General features: G+C 36.9%; 4 protein-coding genes across 4 annotated transcripts; 3 read left to right on the top strand and 1 right to left on the bottom strand.

Annotated features, from left to right (window-relative positions):
* The first annotated feature begins 209 nt into the window (after positions 1-209).
* Positions 210-1902, top strand: MONOS_5049 (uncharacterized protein). Its single transcript, XM_067875167.1, has 4 exons — positions 210-288; positions 424-451; positions 514-1004; positions 1062-1902. Exons 1-4 carry the CDS (start codon positions 283-285, stop codon positions 1809-1811), a joined length of 1275 nt encoding a protein of 424 aa, XP_067731962.1. The 5' UTR covers positions 210-282; the 3' UTR covers positions 1812-1902.
* Positions 1903-5264: 3362 nt separating this feature from the next.
* Positions 5265-6403, top strand: MONOS_17242 (uncharacterized protein; the record flags this gene model as incomplete). The annotated part of the gene is made up of 4 exons (XM_067870143.1): positions 5265-5603; positions 5671-5759; positions 6096-6345; positions 6395-6403. The coding sequence occupies 4 exons, from the start codon at positions 5265-5267 to the stop codon at positions 6401-6403; spliced, it is 687 nt and encodes a 228-aa protein (XP_067731961.1).
* Positions 6404-6596: 193 nt separating this feature from the next.
* MONOS_1630 (putative Multidrug Resistance Associated Protein (MRP)) lies at positions 6597-12655 on the bottom strand (the record flags this gene model as incomplete). Its single annotated transcript, XM_067869214.1, has 3 exons — positions 6597-12046; positions 12103-12204; positions 12270-12655. 3 exons carry the CDS (start codon positions 12653-12655, stop codon positions 7894-7896), a joined length of 4641 nt encoding a protein of 1546 aa, XP_067731960.1. The 3' UTR covers positions 6597-7893.
* Positions 12656-13505: 850 nt separating this feature from the next.
* Positions 13506-20807, top strand: MONOS_1629 (uncharacterized protein; the record flags this gene model as incomplete). The annotated part of the gene is made up of 2 exons (XM_067869205.1): positions 13506-13588; positions 13647-20807. The coding sequence occupies 2 exons, from the start codon at positions 13506-13508 to the stop codon at positions 19912-19914; spliced, it is 6351 nt and encodes a 2116-aa protein (XP_067731959.1). The 3' UTR covers positions 19915-20807.

The raw sequence follows: 20807 nt of genomic DNA, 5'->3' as shown, positions 1-20807 counted from the left end.
GACATTGGAAAAAAAAAGAAAATTGTGTATCCATCAGTTCTGCTTTTTCTTTTTTTTTTTTTTTTTTTGACAATATTTTCGAAATACTGATGTTCAAAACAATCACTTGTTTTAATATATGCCAATCTTCAACAAATGAAAATTCGATCTTCTCTCATTAAACCTTTGAAAATTTTTTATTACAAAAACTCAACTTGATCAATATATCCATAACAACAAGCCAATAGAAGATAAAACCTTGTTTATCTTTTTATTATCTTGTCAAAAATTCAAATACAAAAAATGATGGTGCGAACGCTATTGATTTCATTCATATTAAACATTTTTATTTTCCAACATTTTCTTCTTTCCAAACACATGCGAATTCGATACGAATAACAAAATTGTGTTGTTTTCTGAATGCAATGCATTTCAAAAATGCAGGGGAAGAGCATCTGTAGCAAATTCACTGGTGCGCAATTATTGCCGAGTTTGAGTTCTGGATGACTGTTTTTCTTGATTTTTTTCTTGCAGAATCATTTTATGAACTGGAACGCTTCAGCGAGGAAGAGCAGAAACTGAAAATCGAGGAACTAAATAAACTCATGGACGAGATGAACAAAGAAGAACTTGATTCTATTCTCACAGCAGAGCTTTTCGATAGAGTTGACAAAATGATTGGAGAAAAGAAAATATCTCTGGATAATGTCATTTGGTTATTGAAGCATATTGGGTACTGCGCTGCAATGGAAAATGTTTGGAATGAAAGCCTTTGCACATATTCGTTGTTTAAAAGATTTGAGAATATGATCTTTGATGAAGAAATGAAAAAAGAAGGAAAGAATGAAAAGCTGATAATTGATCTCTGCGAATGCTATATTTCCCTAAGTGGCTACATTTCATTTGATTCACTTTCAATTTGCGTGCCTCATCTTCTGAAAGCTGCATCGATAAAGGAAATAAACGAGACAAAACAAAAAGAAGTGGAAATGACTTTGATAACGCTGAGACGTTTGAGAAATTGTGTATGAGAATTTTTGTTTCATTTTTCATGCCTTTGTATCTTTCTTGCTTTTGAATAGTACATTGAAAGAAAATTGTATTTGGACGAAATAGCAGAGATCATCAAGTATTGTCAAGAGCATCATAATTTAACTCGGCTTGCCTATCAATCGGCTTGGCAGTTTTTGATCTTGAGATTTTGGAGCGATGGAAGCTTAAAAGACATTATTGTGAATGAACTGCATTTTGTGAGAGAAGCAATAAGAGAATTGGAAGAGCTTTCAAAGTGTGTGAGTTGGAAAAGAAAAGAAGAAACGAAAGAAGTTCTTGTTTTGATGAGATGGTTCATCACGCTGGATTCTTTCTTTTGCTTTTGTAGATCGAGGAATGAAGAATATGCTTTACTAATTGACAGCATTGTTCAAGTGTTCAGAGCAGCGAAGGCGAATTACATGGAAATTAGCAGAAAATGCATTTGCATATTTGGAAGTGCAGGGAAAAGCAGAGCGATGAAGACTGATGACTTATTGAAAGGCAGAGCCATTGATGCTGTTTTGGAGGTGATTCAGCGGCCAATGTTGGATGACGAAATGACATATGAAAGCTTGATGATTTTTATGAATATTTCAAAGAAATTGAAAGAAGAGAAGGAAAAAGGCGAAAAGGGAAAAGAGGAAAGGAAAGTCTTGAAAAGAAAAGTTTTTGATAAGATGGAAGAAGAGGGATATGAAGATATTATTGTTTGTTTCCATGAAATATTTGGCTTCCTTAACAATAAAAATATATATTCTATGTCATTAGATATTTCAGATTATTTTGTGAATGTTTGAGAAAATGAAGCGCTCAAATTTTGATTCTCTAATGTTCATTTTCTCTTTTTTCATCATTTCTTAAAAATAGAAAACTTACAGTTTTTTGAAAGCATTTTTTTTTATTAAAAAGTATTATTTTTAATCCCGCTTCATTTTGATGAGTTAAAGCTGAACAAAAATTCAAGTCGAATGATGATGAAGAAGAGGTTCTTTTGGTAAGAGGGTACATAGCGACCCGTAAAAAATTGTCTCAAAGAAGAACTATTGACCTTGAAAAACCTATTTTCAGATGTTAAAATTCTCAAATAGGAGAAACATTATATAAAAAACTGAAAAGTTTCTGCATTTAAAAAGCAGGAGTTATCAAAAATTAATGATCAAACCCCTAAGATAAATAAGAGAGAAACTTTCTTTTAGGTTTTGATTGGAAATAAAGATTTATCCATTGTCAATGTGTTTATTAGGGTTATATTTGACGAAAACTTATTAGAGAATCAACTCATTAGGGTTTTTTTTATTTAAGGTGGGGAAGTTTTCAAAATAAAAAATCCTGTTGGATTAAAAAAATAGGTTTTCTCAGCTTTGAATCACTGAAATTCGAAAACCACTTTAGAAATATCATAACTGCATTCATAAGTAATAGTCAAAATATATAAAAACATACAAATCGAAAAGTTTTACCGGTCGTTATCTGCCCACTTACCGAAAGTCGAATGAGTTGCAATGCTTTGATTAATGAAACATGAGATAACGTTGAAAGTTAAATATTAATTCAAGAAAAAGCTTGGAGGAGAAAGAAGCAATGCGAAGCAATGGAAATGGTAATAACCGAATCACTGATCGAACAATCTTCTGCTTTTGCGTTGGAATGGAATGTGTGTGCGTGTGCTTTTGAGGAATTTTTATGAACAGTTCAATGATTACTTTTTTCTAATTTTTTTCAATGCTTTTTTTATTTGATTCAATATTTTTTATTATTCTGAGCGTAGTTCTCAGAGTGATTTCTGCAAAAGTTGAATTTTTGCGGATAACATATTTTCTTCCTTCTTTTTCAATATCTTCATTGACGATATTTTTTCTTGGCTGATGGGACACATTTGAGAATTTGTTGTTTGAAAGTCCATCAAATTCTTTAATTGAAACGAAGAATGAATCTTCCATCTGTTGTAGCTGTTGATTACCATTGTGAAATTCGATGCAGTTAATACGTCTGCTTTTTCTGCAGATGAACTTTGTTCGCCTTTGTCGTTCAGCTCTTCCAAAGAGCATCATCGAATTCATTTCATTCCATTTCTCTTTCAGATTCTATTTCTTCTTTTGCTCTTTCTTCAACTCTTTTTCAAGCATTTCTTTTGAGAAGGCAGTCTTTGCAGTTCATTCGAATCGATCAAATTTATCTTCTTCCTCTTCCTCTTTTTCCACTCCTTTTTCTTTGTTTGTTTTCATTTGCCTCCTTCCTCCTTCTTAAGTTCTCGTTCGTTTCCTTCCTCCACAGTTCTGCTGCAACAACAAATGTCTCCCTTATTCTGCATCTGATCGAAGCATTCTTTTGCTTTTCTTGCACAACCGCCGCTGACTCCCACTGACAAACAATTGAATCTCCAATCTCATTGCATTTGCTGCCACGCGCTGCAGAAGCACTTTCACATTTAAAAAATGACACTGCTTCAATAACTATTGCAACTCGCCAAGAAGATGAAGTAATGCAATGATAGATCAGTCGACTTTTTGGTATATGAGCAGCAGAGTGAACTCAATCAGCTCCAGAAAATATGTTCGGTTGTAAGCAACATCTGATGAAATTCTTCATTTTTTAAAAAACTATTTCTAAGAAGCCGCAACGCAAGATAAACACAGGCCAACAGCATAACAATCAGAAATAAACAAATTAAACAGCTGCAAGAGAAATTGCTCACTCTCAATGTTCGTCTGAGAAAACATGGCCATCTTGTCCAACTTCTGCAAATACTTCAGCGCACCCAATACGTAGCAACAAAGTCCTCACAAATCAACTCCGCATCAATGCCACGCAAATGGAGCATAACAATAAAATCGCTGGATGGCTGCGCTTGAAGAGGTTGACCACAAATATTCTGCATTTTTCTGCAGTTGCCTGTTGCGTTGAAGAAAGCAAACTTCGAATGATAATCTCCTTGCTTGTTCAAAATGTTTATCCCTTCGAAGAATGAAATCCAGATGTAATTGGACAGTATGTTGTTTGATTGTTAAAAAATGCTCGATAATAGGTTGTATAGTAATTGGCTGTTCTTTTTTCATTTGAAAAAAAAAAAGGAATCAAAAGTAGAAATTCGTCGCTTTCCATGTCTGCCTGGTGCAGTCAGAGAAACAGGAAAATCTTATAAATAAAACCGATATTTTGGTGTTCTTTTTTTCATTTCTCCTTCCCTTTTTTCAATAAATGTCCAGCTTTCCATATTGCCAGTTGCTTTCCTTATCCAAAAACAGCTCCGCTGTCTTGCGTTCCAAAATACTATACAATTTCAGTTGTTCATCTTTTGTCAGAATTCCGTCCATTTATCTTTATTTAAAAAAATTATCTAAATTTGTTTTCACCTCTTGCTCCAAATAAAAATTATGAAAATTATGTATCTTCCGTAACTTCATTTGTTATCCAATGGCCATATAATAACCTGCTTCATTCCCATCGTATTGCTCTCCAAAGCGGAGATTGGCCATTTCAACAATAATTCGGATTCCTGCACTTTAGAAAGGATACAGATGAAAATATCTTTGCAACACATAGAACAATAAAAAATACACACATGCAAATTTTTTCGTCCATAAATAAAATTGTTGCATTTCCTTGGTCACCCAATTTATCAAATAATCAGAAAGAATTCCATTGTTTGCAATATTTTTCCAGTAATCCGTGCCATCATAGAATATACTATTTCTTATTCTGCAGGTTGAATGTACTCACTGAAATCTCATTTCGAAAACGGATATTCCAAATCGAAATATCCCAATTGATCAAAACCTCCATAACAACAAACAAAAAAAAAAAACAAAGCGTTCTTTATCTTTGGAAGTGCAAAATGAAAATGTCAACACGAGATAGAACGGTGTGAATACAATTGTTTCTATTGTCTTTTTGAATTTATGTTTTTTTCTAATTTCTTCAATCCAATCAAATGATCTTTCAATGTGAATATCAAAATGGAATGCTTTCTTGTGCAATATTTCAATATATATATATGAAGGAGACGTACAGAACAAAAAAGTTCACAGGTTTGTATCAGTTGTTTCACAGAACTCTCGTTGATTGGATTTCTTTTTTACTTTTTTATTGAAGAATTGTTTTCTGGGATTGAAGATTGCGATGAAATTGAACAGAAAATCAGAATCCTAGAAATAAATAAAATAATTGATGAAATGAAAAAAGAAGAATTAAAATCCATTTCCAAGACAGAGCTGTTTAACAAAATGCATAAAATGATTAGAAAAAAGAAAATGACAATGAAAAATGCAATTTTACTGCTGAAGCATGTTGGATATTGCAATGTGCTGAAAAATGTTTGGAATCGTTGCTTTAGAGATTCTTCATTGAACAAAATATTTGAGGAGATGATCTTCAAAGAAGAAAAGAAAAGAAAAGAAAAAGATGAAAAATTTCTGGTTGATCTTTGCGAATGCTATATGATGTTGTGCTCCGGCTTTATTTCAGACGAATTGTTTTCAATTTGCATTCCTTGCCTCCTGAAAGTTGCATCTGCCAAAGATGAAAGCGAGGAAGTTCAAAAAGAAGTGGAGATAGCTTTGTTTGCATTGAGCAGTATTAATTATTTGAATGTGTGATTTATTCGTTTATTTTGAATATTTGCTTATGGTTTTGAATTTTTCTCTCATTTTAAAAAAGGAAATAGAACAAGGATTGTTTTTGAATGAGATCAAAGAAATTATCCAATATCATCAGGAGCATCGCAACCTGACACGACTTGCCTATCAGTCTGCTTGGCAGTTTTTAATAGACCGATTGTACAATTTCAAAAGCTTAAAAGAGATAATTGCGAATGAACTGCATTTTGCGAGAGAAGCGACCAGAGAATTGGAGGAGCTTTCAAAGTGTGTGAATTGGAAGAAGAAAAAAAAGAAAATGAACAAAGAAGAAGCGAGAGAAGAATTTATTTTGACAAGATTGGTCGAAGCATTGATGATTTATTTTGACATTTGTCGATTGAGGAATGAAGAAAATGTTGGGCTTATCAGAAGCATGGTTAGAGTATTTCGAGCAGCAAAAAAGAATAATAGAGAAATTTGTTTTTACTGCATTTATTCATTCAGAGAAGCCGCAGAAAATAAAGTTGTGAAAGTTGAAGATTTATTGAATGGAGGAGCTGTAGATGCTGTTTTGGAAGAGATTCGACAATCGATGCTGATTGACAAAATTGCACTTACCAGCATGGAATATATGTATGAGATTTCAACGAGCTTGAAAGATGAAGAGGATGATGAAAAGGGAAAAGAGGAAAGAAAGATCACAAAAAAGAAAGTGGTTGAAAAGATGGAAGAAGAAGGATATGAAGATATCATCGTAAGCTTTCATGGAGTATTGCATTTTCTTTGCAAAAATTTTAATATAGATTCATTAGATATTTCTGATTATTTTGTGAATATTTGAAGAAATGAAATATATTAGGTTTTGGATACGAGATTTTCAATTTTTCTTTTTGTATCATTTGGCAAAATGACATTAAAACAGTCAATTGAATGTTTTTTCAAAGTCTTTTTTTTTTTTTTTTTTTTTTTTTTTTTTTTTTTTTTTTTTTTTTATGTTTTTTTTTTTTTTTTTTTTTTTTTTTTTTTTTTTTCGTTTCTTTGAAATCGAACAAAGCAATTAAGAAAAAAGAAAGGAAGAAAAAGAAATTGTGTTGTATCGCCAAAATATTTTTTCTTCTGGAAAAGCATCTTCCATTCAATTTCCAAAACAATTTATTCAAATCTTATAAAACTGAATAAACATTTCTTTTCTTTATTTGTCACTTCTCGGTCTCTTCTCTATTCTTTTTATGAAAAGCCATCCATCTCAATTTTTCATCTGAAATTGAATGATGCAAAGACTGAAAAAGAGCTGTTCCAGTTTGAAGTTCAAAAGAAGGAGAAAAGTTATACAGGATTGAATCCAATGAAGATCATTCATCTTCCAAAGATTTCAGTGAGAAAGAAGATGACGAAAATATAAAAGGCAGTTTCTTTTCATTCAACTCTCTTTTTTGGCATCTGTAATTTTTTTGAGAAAATTCGAATGTCAAATGAAATTTCACTTTGAAATAGAAAATCACTTTTTCTCTCTCATTTTTTCACCCAAAAATTTAAACAAATGCTGCGCTCATATTCAAATGAAGCGAACTCCAATAGCATCCGATTAATCAATGTTCAATATGATCTTCACAAGTTCGAACTTATAAAAATGAATTAAATATTTTTTCAACAACGAAGTTACTCATTCCGATGATTCAATCTTCATATTCTACTTCATCTATCTTTTCACACATTTTTCTTTTCAATTTTTTTCTTTTCTCATCCTCTATTTCAAAAAGATTGAAAAAAGAGGAGGAAAATGAAAAGTTCATAAAACGTTAAGAGCATTCACTTTTTATTTTCCTATTCAACGTTGGTTGACGATTCTCCTGCAGAACGACAACAAGGGACATCCATTCAACAGCTCACAACTTTGCACAACTTTATTTTCTGTTGGCGTTTTTTGTGTATAAAAGCATTTCTTACTTATTTCTCTGTGATTATCCTTTGATGCTCGAAATAACTGAACAACTCTGCTGATAAGCCCAACATTTCCTTTGTCCCATATTGTATTTTGATCTTTTCGAAAATGTTGTGCAAAAATCGTACAAATTTAAAAACACAAGAATAAAAACTTGTTGATATAAACCAGTTATTTCTTGGGAAAAAAAAGAAAGAAAACCGATATAAAATATTTATTCGATCTTTAGAGCATTTTGAAAAGTCTGCTGTTTGTTTGTTCTTTCATCTTTTTGCAGTCATCAAAATTGGCCATAATGGTGATAAAAAAATAGAAAATGCAAGAAGAAATTAAAAGAACTTTGGAGAAAATTTTTTGTATTTATCCATTCAAGCTCCGAACGAGGCCGTTGAAAGCCGACTGAGGATTTGCCATGAGATTCTGAGGTGTATCAATTTCTGCCACCCGCCCGCTGTCCAGCACCACAATCCTGTCGCAGTGCATAATCGTGTTCAGCCGGTGAGCAATCACAATAATCGTCTGGTCAGCAAACATTTTCCCCATTGCATGTTGAATTTTTGCATCTGTCTCCACGTCCACATTCGCTGTTGCTTCATCCATCACCACAATTCGACATCCACTCAGCATCGCCCTCCCGACGCAGATTAGCTGCCTCTGTCCGCAGCTCAGGTTGCTTCCACCTTCAGCAATCATTGCACCCAACTGCCCTTGCATCTCCTCCACTGCAGCCTTCATCTCAATCGCCTCAAGCACCTCCCACAGCTCGTCATCGCTTCTCTGCCCGCCCATATCCAAGTTGAATCGCAGTGTTCCTGTGAAAAGTGTCGGATCCTGCGGTATCACTGCCATCGATTGCCGAAGACGATGCAGAGGCACTTGCGAGATATCCATACCATCAACAACCACTCGGCCTTTATTGGGCTCCTCTTCTCTGCTCGCTTCCACAGGCTTCCCCGTCACCATATCCAGCATTGTCGGCTGCAGCTCTGGATCCAGCTCTACCAACCGGAAAAGAGCAAATAACAGTGACGACTTTCCTGCTCCAGTCCGCCCACATACCCCGATCTTCTCACCGCTCCGCACAGAAAACGACACATCCTGCAAGACATAAGGCAGTCCTGCTCTGTGTCTGAATGTCACGTGATCAAAGGTGACTGTCCCTTCAGTTGGCCAATTACGCGGTATCTTTGCCTCTTCTGATGGTGTCCGCTTCTCGCCTTCTCTGTTGTTATCTCGCTCCTGTGGAAGCTTCGTTGAGTAAAACTCGATACGCTGGTAAGAAGTCATGCGCGTCTCAAGCTCCACTGTCTGCTGCACAAGAAACGAACCCAAATAGGAGAAGCTCACAGCAGCTGTAATGGAAACTCCTAAACTTGCCGGCTCCATAAAGTACCATCCAAGAATTACAACTCCTACGAAAAACAGCACATTCACCATTTGGATGTAGAAGTTTATAAGTGCTGGCCCTTCCATAAACAGCACACGCCGAATTGACCAGTCGTCACACACTTTATAGAACCGCTCCCGCCATTTCTCCTCCACTTCGAATGCTCTGATAGTTGGTAGGCCAGCTCCATTCACCACTTCTCCAAACAGCGACAGAACAGGCGAACGCGCAATGGCTTCCAGCCGCTGCAAGTTCCGCACTGCCCGCGAGTACAGAAGCACAAAGCTGCAGTACACAACAAGAACAGGCAGCCCAATTGCTAGGAAAATTGGAGTATCCACAGCCACAATCACCACCTGTCCAACCACTCCACTCGCCATGTTCACTACTCGGACAATCTGCCCAAACAGCACCTGATCCACTTGTGTCATATCGCCCGTTAGCCTGTTCAATACTCTTCCCAAAGGAGTGGTGTCAAAGAAACTCGATGGACAGTGCATCACACGCCTCAAGAGTCCATCGTGCACTATCTTCATTGATCTCCACACGCCAAATGATCCCATAACTCCTCGTAGCATCTGGCATATAAACACAAACGCAGTGAGCAGTCCATACACCCCGATCTTCCATCCGTATGACAGTTCTTCAATCTTCGTGCTGCTTCCTATCACTCCAAGCCAGTACGACTGGAAGCACTCTCCTCCGTTCGCAATCAGAGCAAGTATGAAGTATGCGCACACACCCCACCATGGGAAGAGCGATCTAACATATGAAATATAACTTCTCACAGGAACCTTCTCTGTTTCATATTCCTCCTCGGTCATTATTTGCCTTCCTGCTTTGCTCTCTTCTTCCTTATTACTGCCATTTTCTTTATTTCTTCTTTCATCACCATCATTCTCAATTTTGATTAATTCCTTATCGTTCTTTTCGGTAATCTTGTTGGCTGTTTCCATTCCTTCAGCACCTTCCGCTTTTCTGCTCTTCTCTTTCATTTTCCTGTCTTTCATGTCACCCTTCCTTTTGATGACAAACCTGCTAAAATCAATCCCTTGCTCCTTCAATTCCTCATATTTCCCCTGTGCACAAATTGTTCCTCTTTTCATCACAACAACTTGGTCTGCCTTATCCAAAAACTGCAGCTGGTTTGTGATCAGCAGCACCGTCTTCCCACTCCCCCTCAGAGCTCCTTCTATGCACTCGTCAAACAGAAAACGTCCAACATGTGCATCAACAGCCGATAGCGGATCGTCCAAAATGTAGATGTCTCTGTCTGCATACACTGCCCGCGCCAGCTGGATACGCGCTTTCTGTCCACCACTCAGGTTCACTCCCTTCTCTCCAATGGCTGTTTGGTCTCCAGCCGCCAGCTCTCGCAGATCTGTTTCTAAGCTACATACGCGAACAGCTTCCCGATATCTCTCCTCATCCAGTGCACTTCCAAAAAGGATATTCCCTTTTACAGTGTTGTTGTTGATCCACGCAACTTGAGGGCAATATGCAATGTTTCCAGCCCGTTGGACTGCCCCTTCCAGCTTCTCCATGTCTCCTATCAAAGCTGATCCCAATGATGACTTTCCTGAGCCAACACTCCCAATCACCATTGTTAGCGAACCTTTTGCAACTCTTAAGTTAATTGAATGCAACAAAAACTTCTTCGACGAAGAAGACGTAAACGATGGAGTAATTGGAGTTGAATCAGAAGGAGACGGAGATGGCTGTGGAGATGTTGATTCTGCTGCTGGCGGTGCTTGCAAACAAGAATTAGAAGATGACAAAGATAACAAGCTTATAGATGACGAGTCGCGTGGAGCATCCTCCGACGATTGCATAACCTCATCAACAGTCATCGAAGACATGTCTGTTAAGTTGTTCGATATTGAAGATGAAGATGATGATGAATTAGTTTCAGAGCATATCTGTTTACTGCCTTCCAATTCTTCACATTCTGCACTAACGATATCTGTGCCAACAGTTGAGTCAGAAATTGCTTTCGATGGCTCCGGAGATAAGCTACTTGCAGAAGCAGAAGATGAAGCGGCATCTGTAGCACTCATCTTGCCACTGCCTACAATGTCCTTCGCCAATTCTCTTTCTTGGTCTTGCTTTTCCCTTTTGTTTGCTTCCATTTGTTTTTGTTCCTCCTCCATTGACATCGGAATATCAGGAGGATCTCCCCATTTGAACGTACCGTTCTCAATCACAAGCGCAATATCACTTTCCTTAGGCTCTGCCACTGGCTCCTTCTTCAGCTCTGGCAGAAGAAGGAAGTCGCGTATACGCTTCTGACTGATCCAAATCATCGCTACGCCTTGCAGAAACGTTGGGATCATGTTCGCCTGGCGGGTGAGCAGCGTCAGGAAGAGAATTGTGGGCATTATCTTCAGCGTAAACTCCTCCTGCCTCAAGTTGTATACCCCTATGTACGTACCGAAAGTTGCAAGATTGACAAGTGGAGGCAGCACACGAACAACACCCTCAAGAAATTGCTGGAAAAACGTGTAGTTGAACATGTCTTTCAGCTGCAGATTTCGAGATGAGCAAATCTTCCTCATGAACACATCCTCCATCCCGCTAAACTTCACCACTCGGATCCCTTGCAAAGTCTCGTTTGTAACGCGATTCCTTTCATCGTTGTGCGCTAAGTACTTATTCAGATGTTTCCCGATAAACATAGTTATTAGCCCTTGAATTGGGAAAAATAGCAGCACAACAATGACGGAGATAATTCCAACCCAACCGATTTCAGCACACACAAAAGCAAATGGCATGATAATCTGCAGAGGAATCAGCAAAAGCATAAAGGGCATCCAAATCATGTCTCCAACGTTGCTGCAATCAGATGCTAAAAGCGATAACAATCTGCCTGCATCAACATTGTTTTGAGATGTAATGTTCAGCAAAAGCGTTTTGTTAAAAATCATTCCGTTTAAGCACGTTCTAACATTTGCTGAGTAGTGGTACAGTATCCTATTACCCCACGAATCCAAAATCGCAAAAAAATTGGAAACCATCAAAATAATAGCAGTCGCATATGGAAATTCTTCGTTTGGATTCGTCATCTTCCTTGTAATAACTTCCAAAATTAATTTCATCAAATATGGCTGAAGGCAGCACATGATGTAACTGTTCGCAATTAATTTCAAATAAATTAAATTATTATGGATAAAAAAAAAAGATACCATATCGTCCACAGAATAATTGCTTGAATAAGTTGCAATGTGCCAACTCCAAATAAAATTGTAAATATCAAAGACGGCTTTGAAGGTTTTTTAATTTTGGAGCTAAAATTTGGGAAAAATATCGCAATCAACTGCTTCAAAAAGAAATAATAGAATTTTATTTATACCTTGGACTTCGAATTATTTCTGCATTATACTCTTCCATTTGCTTTAAATATTTAACATATCTCTTCATCCAATAATTCTTTCCATTATTTGTCGTGAGTTCGGTCTTATCTTTAGAATGAGGTTCATAAATGTCTTCATCTCGAATTGGATGGCACCTGAAAATAAATTGAAAATAAAAGCAGAAGAACACATTGAAACAACAATTTTGTTGCTCTTCAGTGTTTTGTTTTCTCTTAACTTCAACTTTAGCTTCAGATTTATCTTCGAAACTTAAAATATGCTTATCATGCACATGGTCGCATGAAGAAGAAGCTTGTTCTTCCATACGATTCTCATGTGAACCAGGAGATTGATCATCAATCTTATTGCCTTCGGTACTTAGCATTTAACCCTTAAAATTAAAAACTAAAGATTTAAACCATAAGTTAAATTCTTATCATCATCTTCCCATTATCTTTTATTGAGAATAATGTTATTTCGATATATTGTTTATTAAACAATTTCAATGATTAAAGTTCTACACATCTTTAGCAAACACTATATGCTCTTTTTTGCGACTTAGAGTGAATTTTCGTTTTGGTTATTGAATTTTTAAAAAAAATCAAAATTAATTTTTTGATAATTCCATTTTCTCACATTTGAGCAATTGCCTTAACTATGCTCATACCAGAGGTTTGAAAATAAATTAGAAGAACATTCATTTATGTTCTGTCTTGCTTTTTCTTTTGATTGCTGCTTTTTTCCTTTTCGGAACTCTCTGAAAAATATCCTTTTCAATAATGAAAAAGCACTTATAAAAACAGAGAAATCAGTTCCTTGTCAATTTTCTGTTTTATAGTTAAAAGGAATGCATTTTTTATTGATAAAACCTTTCTCATTTCTCAATTTTGTCAAACCACATTTTTTTATTTTGTGATCGATTAAGGATCAATTTTTGAGCTGTTTGTTTAACGCAAATGGCGGAAATAGACACGAAATCTGTTGGCTCATTAAATTCATCGTCATCAGCAGATGTGTCTGTTACATTTGCAAGATTTGATGCATTGGACAAAGCGTTTGATAGCTTGAATTTATTATTGACATAATAATTTTGTTCAGACTGTTCTCTTTTTTCACAACGTACATATCGGTTTATTATTTATATTTTTATATTATTGCAATTGCTTTTTGTAATGCTTACATTATAGAAAGGGATCCAATTACAAAAATTTGCAATTGTTCTCATAAGTCTTCTAATGACCTTTCAATCAGCTTTTATTCCACTCAAGCGGAATGATATATTGCACTTAGGAATTAGAGAAGTAAATAGAGTTATTGGGTATTTTATTTACTTTTACAGAAAAAAATTTACGATTAGAGTTTATTATTTTTATTAGATTGTATTTTGACCCTTCGTTTTACACACCTTCTATAACGAACCTTTTTGTTTTTGTATTGATTTTTATTGTATTTTTTATATCAATTCTTGTAATGTCAATTTTTGGTTGTACAATGGAGAAGCACGAGAAAAAGTATCCATTCTTCATCCAAAGAATCGAACAAATTTTTGGATTAATATTGACAACATTTGGAATGACCCCAATTATTTCTAAGCTATGTCATCCGTACTTATGTTTGTTTCACGAAAGGAACTTTGATTCCGAATTCTGTGAAAACACCCCTCTTGCAAAAACGCTTGTCATTCTTTGCTCGATTGCAATTCCGTTGATAATATGCTACATCTGGCTTTATCGAGTGTTTGTTTTTTTTCCAGATGGCTTACATGGAAATATCTTTTCTTCCAGACATGGAAGAACTTCTGCATTGGTCAGCGTAATTTTGCAATTGGATTGTATTCTTGGAGTTGTTTTGAAAAAGTTATCTGGCTTAGTTGTTAGCTTTTCACACACTGCATTATTGCTCATTGCAGTTATTATTTATTTTGTGTCCAATCCATTCTATGCAAGAATGGGGAATATTCTCGTGTGCAGTTGCTTGGGTTTCAGCCTGGGTGCTGGCGTTGCATCGTTCTTTCTGGGCGTATTTGAGAGTGCTTCTGCAAGCATTGGAGCATTTGGAGCTGGCGCTTTGTTTTGGGTGGTTTTTGTGCTGTGCTGCGGATTGTTTAGCGTTCTGTGCGGAGTTTTGATGAGCAAAAGACAGAGTACAAATTGGCTGATCAAGCCAATTTACTCTGAGACGAAAAATGGAACTGCCGGAAAGAAAGAAGAACTCGGATTTATTTTAAAACTGGGGAAAGATGTCGTGTGCCAATACTCTTCTGGTACAATGAGCAAAAATGAGAGGCAGTCTCAGCTGTCTTCGAATCTTTCAGGAAAATTTTGTGGATTTGCTGGATCGCCTTCTGCAAGTCCGGGCTTTCCTCGGTCATCTTCATTGGGTCAAATTTTTCCATCTTCTTTTCCGACTGCTTCACAGTCAAATACGCAACTGCCTCTTCTTCCTACACTTGTGACCAATCACGTTGGAACAAAACAGATTTCAAACTCTTTTTCATCAAATTCACAGCAATCTGCTTCGACAGGTTCTTCGAATATTGAAATTTCTATTCATAGGCACACTTCTTCGACTGCTTCTGGCATTGAAGCTTCTCCGAGCTCTTCCACAGACAATCTTCTGCCTGTTGTGGAAATGTCTTCGTCTTCCACGCCTGTGCAATCAACGCTTTCTTCGTCTCTTCCTGTTCCTGTTTTTTCATTTGTTCAAATAAGCCCACAGCCATCTCAACAGACATCTTCAACTGCTAATTCCACTTCTTCATCCCCCTTTTTGTCCTCGCCTGCAATTCAGCCTGTTTCATCTTCATCTGCAAATGCGAGCAGTTCAGGCAACACTTCACATCCTACTCAATCACTTGCAAAATCTTCTTCTTCTTCTTCTTCAAATTCAAATTCATATTCAAATTCAAATACATCATCTTCTCCTCCTTCAGCTTCTATGGGACTGAATTCATCTGCTTCCCATTCAGGCCTCCAACAAGTTGTCCCTTTCACTTCAACAAATCCAATGATTAAATCGTCAGCCTCCCTTTCAAGTCATTCTCGTAATCCATCCACAAATTCAGTTTCCTCGTTGGTGAGCGTTTCTCCAACTAATTGTTCATCACCATTCATTCAGATAGGAGAAAGAGGGGTTAAGAAAAGGTTTGAGTCCACAGAAGGGCTATCTGCGGAATCTGCTGGTCCTCTGGCAATCCTCAGCTCTGCACACACAATCAAGAAAGTACTCAAACTCTTCAACAAGCCTGAGAAGATTGAGATGTCTTTACGATTTCTCTACAATCCTTCTATTCGAAAGCTTGCCGTTTACGATAATTTGCTTGCATTTGCTGATGAACTTTACATTGCTGCATTGAACAAAGAGCGATTTGAGCAGTCTGCTGAGCTGATTGTGTCATACACACTGTTTCTGGACTCGTTCAAGAAGGCGCGCAAGCACCGCTCGATGTTGAGGGGAATCTCTGTTCAGGTCGGCCGTTTGTTGCAGCGTGCTTGTGAGTGCTGCCCGGGCTGGACAAACAGATGGATAATCTACCAAAAGATGAAAAAGATGGAGAGCATTCTCGGAGAATTGTCAATGACAACGGGAGAAGATTACTCTGCTGGTGCAATAAATAAAATGGGATACAACGTTGGGTTCGGTGGCTCAACAAGTGGTATGCTGAAGACAGTTAATTCGATGGAGTCTTTGGATATTGACGAAGACTTATCAGAAAGAACAGGATTGGAGGAAGAGAGCGGGAAAGTCAGCGGAGCATACATGATGCACATCCAGCTGCAGCAAGCGAACAAGGACACAGAATTGGCTAAAGCGCATTTGATTCGAATGTGGACGCTTCTCGCGCGGAGAGTGGTGGATGTGCAGATGGTCATGCGACATGCTGTTGAGAGCATTCAGAACAGAGAAAGCGCACAGCACGTGTTTGTCACTTTGCTCGAGGCTTATCCAGACAACGCGAATGTGATGCGCCAGTATGCGCTGCTGCTGAGGGATGTGTTTATGGACGAAGAGGCAGCAACTGAGCTGCTCCACGAAGCTGACTCGATTGAAGAAGCGACTATGACTGAGAACTCAGCATTCGACACTGTCTCGCTTCTGTCTATGCAGTCGTTTAATAACGATGCATCTGGCACAACAGACAGAGGGAATGTGAAAGGAGACTCTTTGAACGATAATTGGGCGGTGAAAAGTGACGTGACAAAGCAAAATTTGGGTTATAGCGATATGACAGAGCCAGATACAGGAATGAAAAGAAAGGAAGGAGCAGATTTCTGGGCTGATGCTTTGGGAATGGTACAATCAGCTGAAGGTTCGGGATTGTCTGACAGAGAAACGACGAGTCAAGCCATACAACAAAGAGGGGCACGCTCGCAACAGCCGGAAAGGAGAAAAAAGACGTTGCTTAATAAAAAAGACAGAAAAAGAAAGAAAAATACAAGTTCCTGGAGAAACTTTTCGGAGACAGTAAATTCGAAGCAAAACAAATCCATGCGCATAATATGTGCGCTGACATTTTTGTACTTGGCTCTAATGCTTGTTCTAGTGATATTCATTGTCTCATATGTGCAAGCAAACTCGATGTTTGACGATGCAACTGTTTCGTCAGATAATCTGAGGAAGGCGATGCGTATTTCTTCTGAGATGAACAATGCTTTTGGTCTGATGGAGCTGTACATGTTTGTGTACACAAACCGTTCTGACATTGGCCTCAGCATGGACCAACTTGTTACGGAACTCCGATCCACAAAGCTGAGCGCGCTGGAAGCAGAACAGGAATCGTATGGGCAATTCTCAGGGTTTTATAAAAACTCCTACAATCAAGAAAGATGGAAGCAGAGCAATAACATCTGGCTGGAGCCTTCTTTGAATTCGCAGTATGTTGTTGATTCCATCGTAGACAAGAAGCTGACAATGATATCACTCATCAGCTGGGCACATGATATAATCTCTGAGATGTTCAGTGATATTGATCTGCAATCAGTCACGCTCGCAAGGATGGAATCTATATCGTGTGCATTTACATTTAACGTCCCGTTCGTTCTTTCAGAAAAGCTTAAAAGTCTGAGTGCTGACTCATTTGTGGAGACTTCAAAGATTATGTCTCAGGCAACTATGCTTTTTGTGTTGTTTTTATGCATCTGCGTAATTCTGAATATTTGCATGACTTTTCTGCCTTTGTTTATGCTTATTCGACATTTAATGAGGCAGCGAAAGAAACAACTCAGAAATTTGTGTGACTGTTCCCCAGAAGATGCCCAAAAGATTGTGGACAAGTTGGAGGGAAAGCAATCAAATGAAACATCCGATGAAAAGGACACAAGCAAACAAGGCTCAAAAGAAGAGCCACAGCCTCAAAATGCACATACCAATTCTCTCAAAGATCAAAACGATAAGTCGATGGATAGATCAATGAGAATGACGAAGAGAACAGATTCTGGGTTTCAATCATATCTTACAATTCCAGGAGCAGCCTCTTTGGATTCGCAGGGCAATCTTTCTGCAAGTTCTCGCGATGTCATTTCTGCTGTTTCTGCAATTTCTGCAGTTTCGATGCGCAATGATTTTTCCTTAACTTCTCAGACTACTAATTTAAAGCAACCTATTTCTCCTGTTGTTTATCCTTCGTTGACTAATGTTGCCTCGCAGTGGAGTCTCTGTCCAATTGCAGATGATACGCTTTCTTCAGATGCACAAGACCAGAAAGCTATCACAGGACGTTCCACAAGCTCTCAACAATCTGAATCTCATAATGGTATTAAAACATCAACAGCAACACAATTATCTCCTGTTTCTAAGAATGATATGCATTCCATTCTCATTTCTCCTTCATCAATGATCTCATTTCCTTCATTAACATCATTTCCCATGTCTAGTGAAACAAATCTTTTGATGCATAATCCTTTATCTCACAAGAAAAGCCATAGCTACAAAAAGAAACATCATAAACACACAAATTCCAAGTTCAACTTGGAAAATGACTCTCAAAGTTCATCTGACAGTTATTCATCCAGCTCTAATGATAGTTCGGATTCAAGCTCTTCAAACTCTGAGGATGAACAGAATGGAAACAATGGCAAACAAGGAAAGAAGCGTAAAGGTATGGATGAGCACGTTAGAAAAGGAATAGAGCTTCAGACAGCTGCGGAGATGGAAGCAGAAGAAAAAAGAAAGGCAGAGCAGAGAATGGCTGATGTTGATTCAAGACTATCACACTTAAACGACATTGTACCGAAAAGCATTTGGTTTCGTATTATTGTTGGCACAATCCTCCTTGTCGCTTCTTCTTCTGCTTATTTTATTGTGGGAATTATTTTATTTGGAAGATTTGAAACAATTACAGCTGGAATTGTTCTCAATGGATATCGTGCAGTTGTCCTTGTCCAGATGTCTGGATTTGCTTCAATGATGTTTTCAAGTGCGACATATCCATTGATTGATCCTGGACTTACAAGGGAATTTTCCGAGTTTACGTCTCCTGCTTTGAAATCCAACCGTTTCTGCGAATCAAGAAATTCTCTTCGAGATACAATCAATAAATTAGCACAGCACTTTAACGAAATCAATGCGATTGTGACATCTGGCACAAAGGACTCTCCATCTACTGGAGATGAACTTATCAATTTGTTTGCCATCCAACGAATGCAAGGGAGTGACAAAGAACTTGACAGCTTGGCTTCTGGAACTTGCGATTGCATTTCTGAAAAAGGCATCAACATTAGCTGCCCTGCTGATCGTCTTCCTGGAATTATTGGAACATACCACGGAGTTCAGGAACTTTGCTCGCGTTTTATTGATGCTGCCAGTTCCTTGACTCAAATGAGTGAGAGTTCTTTCAGCTATTATGATGTGAACTATCAGCATATGATAAAATCTGTCACTGCTGATCTTAAAAATGGCATCAATTTAATGACCAATCACTACACATTAATGCTGGATCAGTTCGTGAGCAGTTCTTCGAGGGTTCTTTTGATATTGTTTATCACCATTGCAGTGTTTATGATTGTCATTGCCTGCGGTTTCTATCTTTCACTTCCTTCTTCAATTTCAAAGGTTGCTGAATTAAGTGAAAGTTTGAGTGACATCTCTTCGACATCATCTTTGTTTGTGCAATGGAAAGAAGAAATGAACATCGGCATTGAACAATGGGACACTCTTCATCGCAATATCATTGAATCAATTGGATCGCTTCTTGCGGATATGAAGGAGAACACAGCACGTTCAAAACTTTCTCGGGAAATGGAATCTATTCTTGCATTATTTGGAGAACATTGTGCAATTGAAGAGGCATTAATGGAATACTTCAATTTGCCTTCTAAAGCTAGAAATCAGCACTTTGTTGTTCATGTTTGGATTTATAGAAAGATGGTTGAGTTATACCAAAAATTCCAAAATGAAAAGCCACATGCATCTGAAGTCAATCTGTTATATCAATCTATTGTGAAAGATGAAATGGATGCGACAGATAGGGAATTGTCTACGTTTATTCAAGCATCTGGTACAAATATTCCTTCGGACATCTATATGAATAAAAAGGGTGCAAACGTACCTCGATATGTTAATGATTTTTATAATGGACAAAATGCAACTATTATCGAAAAGCATAATTTTGAGCAAGTCATTTCTCGATTGAACAAGTTGAATTAGTTTTTGTTCATTTTCTTTTTATTTGTGAGTTGAAATTGTTTTTGGTTGATATTTTTTTTTCTTTTCGTTGTTAAAGCTTGCATCATTTTCTGTATTTTTTTAACTATTTTGATTCATCTTTTGAACATTATATATGTATGCTTTGCTTTTCTTGGCTTTGTTAGTGATAGAAGCTTAATTTTATTTCAAGAGAATTTTCACTTTTAAATTTTTGTAAATATTTTCCAAAATAATATTTCTCAATTTCGAAATTCACTAAATGATATCATACGCTTGACGTACATATCTTTGGCAACCAGATTTTAAATTGACTTTCATTTACAATTTTATTTTTCACCATTTCTGCATTTCATAATTATGTTGTCAACTGTTTCTTGGCTTTATGCATCCTCTCTTCATAATTGACTTTTTTGTGATATCAATGTATTTCGCTAAAATCGATAATTGTTTGCTTTGAATGATTATGTTATATTTTCTCAGTTTATTATTGAATATTTATGTTAAACCCATACTTTTGATCTTATTTTAGTGGCATTATGCAACACGCAATTTTCTGTTTATCAAGTGAAAACTTTCACATGTCATTAACCGAAAGTTTTTGTTGTTTTGATGAATTCTATATGTATTGCGGTTTGAATAAGAATATTTTTTACTTGATATGTTTTTATCAAAAACAATTATTTTGAGTCATTCCTTTCAGTTCAATTAGAAAGTCTCTTTTTGTTGAATGCATGTGTTGTGACAAGCATTGTTAACGTTATCTTATAATGTTTATCCGGCACATTATAATGCATCTGTTGTAAGTTTAATCTTATTTTCGATCATTTTCAATCATTTATCCATTTTTTTCACGTTTCTCTTCTTTTTCAGATTAGATTCGAACTTTCAAGATT

Source organism: Monocercomonoides exilis, assembly GCF_001643675.1.
Source record: "Monocercomonoides exilis strain PA203 chromosome Unknown scaffold10-1930038, whole genome shotgun sequence".
Classification (NCBI taxonomy): Eukaryota; Preaxostyla; order Oxymonadida; family Polymastigidae; genus Monocercomonoides; species Monocercomonoides exilis.
The sequence above is the reverse complement of the archived record's forward strand: the minus strand, read 5'-3'. Positions and strand labels throughout refer to the sequence as shown.